A 12,518-nucleotide genomic window follows, 5' to 3' on the forward strand; every position below is an offset into this window, starting at 1 on the left:
TTCCCTGCTCTGCTCTGCAGAGGTTCTCTGCCCGAAGCGGCTGTTAAGGGCAGCGGTGAGGGCCTGGATATCACGCCGCTCTTCCGGAGACAGATCGATGAGGACCTGAAGTGCAGGACCCTCCAAGGTGAGGGCAAAGTGAGTCGCAGTCTCCTCACGGGTCCATCCATCGTGGAGAGCAGCCTGATCAACCTGGGCCAGGCAGGGCTCCAGGGGCGTCAACCCGCTGTATCGTGGTAGCTTGGCGGGTGATCGTGAGACGAGGCCAGACTGGACACTGATTTGGTGTATTGGTGTGAGAGTCGCAGGTTCATTCTGCCCATGCCTAGGAGAGCAATACACAGTCCGGGGAACGCTGGCGCCATCAGGCCAGTGCGGAGCCCTGTGTCTCCGCGTCGCCTCATTTGTCAGGCACTCTAGCGTGATACGGTTATCTCTGAGAGCACGCTCTATTTCGCCTATACTTTGCTCCATAACTGCGTCTTCTAACCGGCCTAAATCCCACTTCTGACACCAATGTAACAACGAGCAGTTTTTCTATTACCATGGGCTAACTAGAGCTAAGCTAGACTGTTTATTTTAATCTAACTGCTAGCAGAGTGCTAGCACCTATACATAACAACTTACTTTCGCTAGCGGGCAGAGCGAGCACTCGCATCCCATACACCGCACGACTGTGAGTGTCTCTGTGAGCAGAGTTATAGTGATGTTTCGTTCGTGAACGAATCGTTCTTTTTGAACGAATCTTTTAGGTGAACGAATCGTTCTCGTTCACGTAATCAACTGACTCGTACTTCTCGTTCAGTGAAGTTCCTCCCTCCCTCCACAGCAGTGCGGCGCTATAAGCAGCGCATGCGCAGCTCAGTGAACCGGGTAACAACCATTTCATCCTGTCAAAGAATTACTCAACCTCGAGCCAATAGCCTTCGAGTATGAGATGTGACAGAGTATGTGATTTGTTGAATGTAGTGAACGAATACGCCCTTAATGAACGAGTTTCATATGAGTCTGAACTAGATCTGGAGATCTTATCGTTTGTGAACGAAATGACTGAACTGGTACCCATGTCGTTCGTGAATGAGTTGAATGAGCTGATACATGTCGTTCGTGAATGAAATGACTGAACTAACAGACCGTTCTCATCCCAAGGTGTCATATACTGACACTCTTGACATTTCGTCAACATCCTACGCACATGGCACCCTCTAGCGACAATATTAGAAGCAGATAAAAATGGGACAGAAGGCGCCTCCTAGCGGTCTAACCCTAACCCTAACCCTAACCCTAACCTTAACCCATAATCTGTGTCTCATATTGACGCTAGAGGGTGCCATATGCGTAGGATGTTGACGAAATGTCAAGAGTGTCAGTATATGACGCCTTGGGATGAGAATGCGTTAGAACAAATACACATGTCGTTCGTGAATGAAATGACTGAACTGATACACATGTCGTTCGTGAATGAGTTGAATGAGCTGATACATGTCGTTCGTGAATGAAATGAACTGGCACATAGCTTATCTCGTTCGTGAACGAAATGAATGAGAGTAAACCGGGTTAGTCTGCCATTTAGCATGTCAATCTCGCAAAAATGCAAAGCGCAGTTAAGTACTGTAATGTGCACATACGCTTGTTTTGATATTTAGCAACTCCACATTTAATCCACGATTTATGAATGTGAATATATAATATACAAACTGTCTGACCAAACAATTAAAATGCTAATTAGGCACGAAAACCTTGTGCTTTGTTCATCTGAAAAACTTAATTAGACTTTATATATTGAATGTGATTATACACACATTTTAATAAAGCCAGATCAGTTTTTGTAACAAGTGAATACGTTCGTTGACTTAAGACATAACACATAATACACTCTTTTTTTTTGCCATCTGCTGGCATATTTTGTGTAATACGAAGAAATTGTCACTGAACGAATCATTTTGGTGAACGAACTGAAAATGAACGAATCTCTAAAAAGAATCATAATTTCCACCACTACAGAGTTACTAACACACCAGCCAACAGGAGACAGTATGTTACTCTTTAATTCAGAACTCAATATTCAAAACTACACAGGAAAGGCCATATCACAAGTCATTTCCCTACACATCTCTCTCCATGACGGTGACAGTCACCCTTTCTTTATAACATGGCAGGAAATGAACTCAAATTAACTTAGACATGAACATGTATAACATTACTAATACAAGAACTCAACCATCTTGCTTAAATAACCCATAATTGAAAGTTAAACAAATACCCATAATGCACCTGGCTGCCAGTGCTGACTTCCGGGTCATTACAATATGTATTTGTGTACAAAATGAAATAAACATATTTTCCTATTCTATTTTGCCTGAAAACGCTTCCAACAAGCTTGCGTGTCACGTGAAAAATAGGCGTCGGTTCTATTTCTAGCATGCACGCATTTTCCGCGCGGCTCGAGCCGCGCCTGAGACGCGCGTCTCACGCAGGCAGTCTGCAAGCTCTAACCTGTTAACATGGGAGCCGAATTAAAAACGGACACGCCACGCAGCTGAGACGCTTGCGCCACGCAGCCAGTGTGTCACCGCGCTGATAAAGGAAGTCGCGCTTCTGCTCCATTCATTAACAGAGACACGCAGAACATGCAGGATTCATATTTAAATAGACTGTGATTTGATGTTAGTACAATGACCCATTTTTAATTCATTCATTCAAAATTTGGCAAATTCCGTGCCATTCCGCGTTAAACTGTAAATTCTGTTTATACAGTATGACTGGATTCCGCGATTCCCTCCCCGTTTTCTGCATCACCGACATCATAGGGTCCTAGTTGTGGTATGCCAACTCTATCTTGCAATGGACACATGCCACGACGTTCTCTTACGTTTGCCCGCGCCCACAAATCAAAACACGGACTCCTTGCAGTATGCGATTGGCGCTTGTGTCTCCTTCCGCTTTGTGGGTGACGTAAACGCGTTGTGTCACATAAAAAAGAAAAATAATAATAATTGCGAAAGAACCTGACGTGAAATTTAAAATAAATTAAAAGAGTAATCGAGTTACTCGAGGAATCGTTTCAGCCCTAAAACACACAAATAAAAAAAGTAAAAAATACCTTACAAATATTTTTAAAAACAAGGTTTAAATTAGGTTGAATACATTATTTTACAAATATTTCACATGTGACTTGTATTGTGACAAGTCATTCAGAATTAGGTCTGTATGTCACAAAATTTTTTCCCGCTCTTAAACTAACAAAACAATATGATTCCTATTTAGAGAAACAAATATTATTTTCTGTTTTCAGTCCCAAAGTTGTCATGTTGTGCACTGTCATCGGGGAGGGAATCCACGATGTGGACCTCCACGGCCTCTAAATCCGTCTCGCTCTCCACGGAAGTTTGGACGATTTCTCTCCCGACCCTGATCTCCTCTTCCCACAGCGGGACCACATCGTCCTCCACGCTGTGCACCCCCACCTCTCTCTGCCATTGATTTAGGAGGTGGGGGTTTGGGACAGAGTATCTCAATTTCTTCAGTACAACCAGACAAGTAAGAGTTGGGTTCACTGAAGTGGGCGGCATAAGCTTCAACATTAAAGTTACTATTGGTCAGCGTAGGGCCCACAGTCAGCCAACCTGAAAAGATGCATAACATTAGATCAGAGTAACCATACATGCCATTCAAAAATAAATCTTACTGAGCACAAACTTTTTTGTGGTAATAATATTTTACAACAATGGTGTATAATGATATAACATGATAGAATTATACTGCCTTTCCTGTCATACTGCATTGTCGCTTTTTAACTTTTGCATGCAGAATATCACATATAAAGGTAAGTAAATAATGATCATTTTTAGGGTGAACTATTTCTTCATTGGAAACAAGCCAATGTCTAACCTGGCCTGATAGTGCTGTCCTTGCCAAACAGGTGCAGCCGTTGACGGCCCAAGCAGAAATGTTCAATGATGTGGAAAATCTCCACTGGCTTCTCAATATTGCCCATCTCTGGCTCCTCTGTAATGATCAGGTCTATATCCACATTAGCATGAATGAAATCACCATCTGTGCTGCGTCTAACTGTGCCTTTGATACCCATTAAACAGTGATCCTGAATGCACACACAAAAAGACAAAAAATGGTTATTAGTTAGTAGCGACATATTATTATGGCAGGCCCATTGTTCTAACTAGTTAGGACAGTGTCTCTTACCTTAGTTAACGTTGTAATTAATGTTCAGTTTCTTACATAGCCCAATTATTTCACTTCATAAGACCTCAATGAAACGCCAGGAGCCTTACAGGTGTTAAATTTGTGTTGCCTGATATGCTTTTTATGACCAAAAACTATCGTTTCAGTTAAAAATCTTCTTTTCTGTCTATAGTTAAAAACATCACCTAAATCTTGGATGACCTGAGGGTAAGTAAAATAAAAGCAAATTAAAAAATTTTTTTAGATTAACTATCCCCTAAGATTATGATTAGGGCGGGTGATATGTACAACAAACAGTAATATGCCACATTGTGAGATATGTACCATTTGGCCGAGATCAAGGCCTTCTCCTTAACCACACCACAGGAATACAAAAGAGCGAATAGATGAGATTTTACTCTATATTCAACTTCATGATCGATACCAGAAACAGATACAAATGATAAAAAAACATATCATATATGAAATCAACTTCAATTGTTTTCCAATGCACATTTTGAGAGACGTTTGCAATAACTCACATTGTCCCAGGTCCAGAAGCGCTTGTTGGCAATGATGCCCGATTCTCTGTAATACTCCTCCAAAGGAGGCTCTATCAGAATGACATCAAACTTACACTTCAAATATCTCAGATCAAGTGTTTATAGATCTGCCTGAAGATACCTGACATTTTACAACATTTACCTGTTATTTAACAACAGTACAAGCCATTGAATGCATGTACTTCTATCCTTGATTTCATCCCTATCAGAAATTAAATATGCCATTACTCTGACTAAGGTATATAAGATGGGTCTTAAGCATCTGCAAACAAATCTGTTCTATTTTTTTCTCATTGCCTGACAGCAAGTTCTCTTACATGGGTGGGGTGTTGGTGGCAGCAATAAGCTCATCTTTCAGTCGGATGAGCTCTCTTTGTTTTGGGTACTCCTCTAATCTGTCAGCCAAACCTGAAGCACAGCAAAGCTCACAGTTAGCTGGGCATGAAAAAGGAAGAAAATTAGAAAGAGACAGGACCATTTACCTCCATCTCTGATAAAGTTCTGGGGTCTATGACCTGTGTCCACAAAGTGCTGGCAGTAATCATTTAAACTCTGATTTAAACTCTGAGTGCCCTGTGAAACAAAAAGTGATACTATCTTGAGAAAGCTTGTAATAATTGAATGTGTTATTTAAAAATAAAAATCTATCAAAATAATGTACAATTTTACATGTAATTGCTATATGTAAATATAATATATAATTTTTCGTTTAATTCTACCTTCAGGAAAGTGCTGGAGTCTTTGTACACCTCTTCATATGGTCCGCTCTCCTCCTGCTGCTGGGGCTCGACATCTTCCTGTAACCCCACACAGCAGATCCAAGATCAGTTATCTACAGCCTTGACCTGATCGAATCTAAACAGAAATCTGAATTAAAGCTGCTCAGTGCTCACTCCCTCTCTGCTCCTCCACAACCTCCTCTGGGTCTTCACCGTCATGAGACACCTTTTAGCACCAGGAACTGATGTGTCAAATAATGTCCTGCAGTAAACATAAGACACACCAGAGTATAACTTTATTGAGTCCATCTTATTGTCACTGGTTTGACTAGATATTGAGAGTAAAAGCATTTCATTTAACCTATGCCTACCATTTCATTATTATTCTACTTACGTAACGTTCTATTATTTTCTACCTGCACGTCTCTCTGGTCTCTTCGATCTGTTTTTGTTCATCCAACAACATAAGGCACATCCACTATAATATACAAAAAATTCTACATAAATAATAATTATTATACTCACAACAGTAAAAGCAACAATGAAGAGAAAAACACAAGGAGTAACAAATAAAAAATATATATATTAAAATAAAAAATAGGCTATTTTAAGATCGAGAGACAGAGTTTTAGTCTTTCTATTTCGTTATTTTTCTTTTTTAAAGTAGACTATTTAAAGCTCCGAAACATTTTCACAAACTAATATTTTAAATGGCGGCTTACTTTTTTTCCATTTGCATGTATGAATAGCCTATGATATTTACCCAACAATAAAACAAAGTTGACAACATCCGAAAAAAAAGAGAATTTAAATCACACTTAAAGAAAAAGATAACTTGCAAAACAAATAGAGGAATTGTTCCAATGTTTACTGATAACCAACTATGAATAGCCTATTAAACCAGAATTTAGAAATAACCTCACAGTAAGAAGTGTGTCATTTTTATTTAGCATATAGCTACAAAATGAAACACAGAAAGACACGTGTCGCGGTTTTACCGACACAAGAGGGCAGACATGGACCTTGTTTCGGCTGTTGGTCATTGCGATCATCATTGAATCCGTGATCAGAAGATTTCACACTACAGAGACCCGGAGAGAGCAAACCCGACGACCAGATTCTCACTGAAATAATGCCAGCGCTGTGCACTCTCATTTAAGTGCAGACTCTGAGAGGTTCCGCGCGCTCCTTAGATCATGGAACGTCCCACAGAATCTTATGTGGTGCCGTGACTATTTTGGAAGTATTTTTGAACAATTTATTAGCAATATTTTGGTTATTCTGCACCTTGACAACTTTGACTTAAGACCGCATATACTCATTTTTTACCTTCTTTTGCAAAACTTTCAATCTCTGGTGACTCAGTCATCAATATGCATGAGTCATTAAGCCCCGGGCTTCTTAGCGTTCTCTTTTATTGATCCACGTCTGAGCTGCTCCGATAACAGCCAAATACAAGATATGAGACAACTCAAGGGCCATGTCTCCACATAGAGGAACTGTTATTGTTATTTAGGTTGTGGTGACACTGACAGACAGGTTGATCGTGATGGATGTGAGATGTCGATTTCTCTTCGTCTGCTCGCTGCTCGTCGCGTGCAGTGACGGGTCTCCGTTCACCGACTGCATTCAGAGCAAAGGGAAAGCGGGGTTTTACGAGGGACCCATAGACTCAACCGAATCAGGCGTGAAGTGCATGAACTGGAGCGATGTGCCGGGTGTCATAGAGCGGTATTCGGGAAAAGGGCTCGGGGATCACAGTTTCTGCCGGAATCCGGACGGAAGAATTCGGCCCTGGTGTTTCTTCCAAAACAGCCGAGGACGCATAGACTGGGGGTACTGCGACTGCAAGCAAGGTAGGCTATATACCAGATAAAAGTATCTAATTTGCAAAATCTGCCTTTTATATTAACTTAAATGAGGAAAGACTGAGCATCAAGCAGGTTTCATTTTCTTGAAAGAAATCTCCACGCTCCTTAGTTGTTCAAGATGTGTAAGATTAGTGTAATGTTTATTCTTAAATATTCTGCAAAATTTATGATTCAGGATTAAACCATAGACAGGTCAAAAATAGTGCAGGGCACGCAAACAAGATAAGACATGTTAACTTGAATGCATCCACGCGTGGGAAAGGTATGCGCGCCCCAGGTAGCCTTGAGAACAAAGCTGCCACGCATAGGCCTATATCATATTCTTAAAAGACAGTAAATCTCCAACAGCAGTTTTTGTAATTTTATACATATTCGGCTGCAGCATTGGCTCTTTAGAAGTTATTAATTGTGCACGAGCGCTCTCCCAATAGGATCGCTTGGTTATTTCTGGAGCGCGAGAGAAAGAGTTAGCGCTAATGATGAAGCCAGTATTATGTAATTTGACAATCACTCAGTATTTGAAATTATAACCTTTGTGACAACGTGAGAAATTAAATAGTTTTGAGACGTATGTATTTTGCGGGAGTCAGGGGCAATGTGCCACACCTTTTACCTTAATGAATAAGGTGAGTTTGTTTTAAAAGGCAGTTTCAGTCTGAAAGTCAATATGACAAATAGCCCTAGTCTCCCCTCTGTCATCAGAAACGATGAACTGTTTGTGGTAGGCAAAAGCTGTGGTAAGTAGGTGCATTTTAAGGATAGGAATGTGCATCCTCATAGTCTCTGATTTATCATGAAATTTTCATCAAACTATTGTCTTATAATATCCCTAGAAAATTTGAAGAGTCTGCTGATGTAACCAACAGGTTCTAATATGGGCCATGGAAAGAAAACATGGGGAAGATGCCTAAAACTATGGGCTGAGCTCCTCCATAATCTTTCTGTATTTATTATTTTTGACATTTGTTTACAACCTTTTCAATTATATTAGTTAAAAAGTTATTTGCATGTGTACATTTAATCAATGTTTTAATGTGTATTATATGGGAACTGGATGAGTTTATTTAAATATGTTTCCAGCACATCAGCCGCCTATCAATTTCCAAACATTCTGTGAATGTTTTGAAGCGCTGAAATGTTTGAAGGGCATGTGCTGCCTTCATGTGTGTACTGTGTCTGATTTATAACTGCTCTGAATGTGTAAACACTTAATGCATGAAAAGTGCTTTCACACACAGACATCTGTTCCAGTAGCAAGTGGATATAAATGAATACTGTTGTGGCAAAAGTTTGACCACAATCTCAAAGTCTTTTTAATGCAAGTTTACATTATTCTATTTTATGTCTACTTTTATGTAGTATTTTGGGTAACTCTAAGGTTAATCTAGGTTTGCCCAAGTTAATTGTAATTTGATAAGAGTCTATAAGAGAACTAAAATATATTTTTAGCCACAACTGCAAATTAATATACTGTAAATCTGTGACTATTATGTCCAGTTAGAATGGAAATATGTATTTTAATAGTAAAGTAATGAACTTCTCATCTCTACTCACTGGCTTTATAATAGACCTGATTGTACTGCTTGTACTCAATAGCTTACATTGTTTCCATGACATATTATAGTATCAGTATCACACACACAAACACACACATTTATTATAGAACTGTCGAGAATTCATGTGGAGGTTAAAGCATTCCTCTGTCATCACATAAAGCAAGTCATGGATTTATGTTTTCTTTCTGCGTACCTGTGGAAATGTATCAAAATTACAGAGACCAGCGGAACCAAATGTTTGCAGAACATTACATTTTATCACCTGTCTGAGGAGGGTCAACAGCACTCTCAAGTTTATCTCGCAAACTTTGTTTGCGTTTGCAGGTTCTTTGCGACTGCATGGAGGCAAATCCAAGCTGGATGGAACAGTAGAAGTGTATCTGAATGGTGTGTGGGGAGCCATCTGCAGTAACGGATGGGATGACCGAGATGCCGCTGTGGTGTGTCGACAGCTGGGACAGGGGTAATACACATACACACATATACATATAGTATGTATACCATTTGCTAATATTTGCAGTATAACAGTATACCACAGAGCATACGTGCAGAAAGTCTCATAATGCAGTGCTTTGGACTTGACTTTCTAGTTCAGAGTATTATCACCAGCAGTGCAGGGCTTGATGCTTACTTTTACCTAAAGGCCTGGGTATACTTCACTTTCCGCTTTCCGTTCCATCTCGCACACAGCCGTCTGCACAGCTTTCAAAGTATAGCCTACTCAACCAAGGGTAAGTGCGGATGGACGAGCTCATAACATACGCAGTACCACCTACTTTACTTGCACTTTGTCTCAACATTCACCTTGCGCATGCCATCCGCGCAGTCTCCAAAAATGACCTGCATGCTTACGGGGTGTGCGGCTGTCCGGGAGCCCTCCTGATGATGAAAATGACGTAATGCAGATGGTGCGTGGCTGCGGACAGCCGAAGTATACTTTGGCCTTAAGGAGGAACACATGTGCTCCTAAGTTGAAATTTTTTTTCACTTAATAAAGGGATACAAAGATTTGATTCATAAGAATACAAAAACTAAACTACAACAGGTTTTTAAACTTTTCTGTTTGAATTGTACTTAATAATGATGTAATTATTTAAAGGCCTACTGTATATGCACAACACAGGACCTTTAAATATAAATATAAATACATTCCTGTTTTTCTATCCCCAAAGTTAAGACGTCTTAAAATATTAATTAATCTTTTTTAAATATATTTTTATGATCTTAAATTTCATAAAACTGAGGATAAATGTTCTTTTTTGTTTGCACACATGGTTCTAAATACATTTTACAGAACACACACATTTCTTTTTAGTCGCAAATGATCATCAATAGAGTCACTTTAAATATCTCCTTCTTGATTTATTCACCAGGACTATTAAGAGTTGAAGGAATAGTTCAACTAAAATTAAAAAAATCCACCATAATTTACTCTCTCTAATGCCATTCCAAATTATTTTGGGAAAAAAGCAATTTAATACAAATGATAAATTATAAAGTACCATCTTTGAGATTCTAACAGGATGCCAGTTTCTGATTTAAACATGCAGTGTGCTGAGTTCATATGACAACAATGTCTGATATATGGTGTTACTAGTAAAATGCATACGGTTTCACATTAAAAATAGTAGGCGGTATACTTAGGCGGAGTATACCGCTGTCTATTTAGGCGGAGTGTTAGTTTATTTTTTTCCCAGCACCTAAATACAAAATGGACAGATCATGCACTGCTGAAATATTCAGCATTCATTATGTCTGTCCTCTGAGAACTGTACAATAGTAAGGGATGTGCAGAGAGACATTCAAAATACATCACTTGTATTCAGTTTTTGAAGCTCATTGACGTCACTACTGGGATAGTTTCTGTGTTCTGATGACCATATGCTGCCCATTTGTTTATTACCTAACCACAAAACAACCTTTGTAAGGTTGTGCATGGAATCCTTTGGTATTTGACCCCAGTGGGCCGAAGGTCAAAGGTCAATTTTTCCCCTTTAAAATACGGCATATGCTTAGTAAGTTGTCCAGCAGTAAATGTGTGTGCGGGTGTTTTAAAAGATTGCTGATTTCTCCGGAGAGTTCTAATCTTTGTCACGAACACACCCATGAGGTTTGTGTGAGAATCTGAGAGCATTCGTCTGAATGAGCGTGCTCAGAGAGAGGTGACCGCAGGGTCTCGTAGATCACATGACACAACAGTGACAGTTATAAGTCTGACAAAAAGTATTATTTTACCATTAAAACACAAACGGACACATACACATGTGTGGACCTGTCATCATTTGACCTGGGGAGCTTAGAACCCATTTGTCATGAATAATTCATTGGGTCTCTCAACTTTGATAGATGAATAGACATTAATTATTTAAAGGCTAGGGAGACAGATAGACTTCACAGACTTTGATTTATGTCTTCTATCTGTCTGTCTACCACAGGGGTTCTCAAGCTTTTTTGGTCTCCACTCCACCCATGTAGCAAAAGCCATACACATTAAGATCTCATAGGCAGCAAATTATGTTATTAGGAACAAACATATATATATATATATATATATATATATATATATATTAGGGGTGTAACGGTACGTGTATTCGTACCGGACCGTTTCGGTACAGGGCTTTCGGTACGGTGCACGTGTGTACCGAATGACCGAATGCAATATTTTGTATGCGGAACATAGGTACATTTTCGTGTTTCCACACGAACATATTAAGTGGCGGAAGTCTCCGCGTTCAGCGCAAATCCCGCCCTGCAGCTGATTCTAAGGCCGGTGACACACTGGCTGCGTGACGTGAGCGTGGCGTTTCTCCTGCGTGTCAGTTGCGTGACGAATGCTTCACGTTTTCTGAGTCTTTACAGACCAGAATCGTGCCTGAAGCGGTGCAATATCTATACTTCATGTTGAGCATAAATATAAAGCCTACTTATAAAGGACACCGTCAACAGTATTGATGGCAAAATAGACTATGTTTGACAGGTGCAATATGCCAGTGTGTCACCGGCCTAATGTTTTCAAAAGGCATCACGCGAGTATGAACATCACTACAACTAGAAAAAAAACGACCGTAATTCAAACGCAGCTCCCGTCGGCATTTAAACAGACCTTTGCTATTAATTCCGATCGGTTCAACGCAAAAACGAAATCTGAGCAGGTCTAAAAACTGAAACTGTTGATGCTGCATTTTACACTTTGAAAAAAGTTATATATATATTTTTTAAATATGAGCAGGCCTACAAGCTGGGATTGGTAATGCTGCACTGTAATCATAGTTATTTATTTATATTTTTCATTATATTTTATTATATGATATTGGTTTGAGACTGAGAATATTTTATTTAGTGGAGAACTTTGCAGCAGTATTTTATTTCTTATTCTTTTTTTTATTTTATATATATTTTATTAAAAAGTATTTAAAAAAAGTGTAAACAAATTGTTTAAAAAAGTTTATAGTAATAAACAACCTGCAGTTTAATGTTTGCATTTCTTTCCCTTACTGTACCGAAAATGAACCAAACCGTGACTTTAAAACCGAGGTACGTACTGAACCGTGATTTTTGCGTACCGTTACACCCCTAATATATATATATATATATATATATATATATATATATATATATATATATATA

General features: G+C 39.2%; 1 protein-coding gene and 1 pseudogene across 1 annotated transcript in view; one reads left to right on the forward strand and one right to left on the reverse strand.

Annotated features, from left to right (window-relative positions):
• Positions 1-3,288: 3,288 nt before the first annotated feature.
• On the reverse strand, positions 3,289-5,930 carry LOC132143239 (N6-adenosine-methyltransferase non-catalytic subunit-like; annotated as a pseudogene).
• A 629-nt stretch (positions 5,931-6,559) lies between these two features.
• LOC132143564 (neurotrypsin-like) overlaps positions 6,560-12,518 on the forward strand; it is a 37,549-nt gene continuing 31,590 nt past the window's right edge. Inside the window, exons 1-2 of the mRNA XM_059553904.1 lie at positions 6,560-7,320; positions 9,216-9,354. Of these exons, the coding sequence (XP_059409887.1) occupies positions 7,014-7,320; positions 9,216-9,354 (446 nt within the window). The 5' untranslated portion in view covers positions 6,560-7,013. The remainder of the gene's footprint in view (positions 7,321-9,215; positions 9,355-12,518) is intronic.

Source organism: Carassius carassius, chromosome 7 (genome assembly GCF_963082965.1).
Source record: "Carassius carassius chromosome 7, fCarCar2.1, whole genome shotgun sequence".
NCBI classification, from domain to species: domain Eukaryota; kingdom Metazoa; phylum Chordata; class Actinopteri; order Cypriniformes; family Cyprinidae; genus Carassius; species Carassius carassius.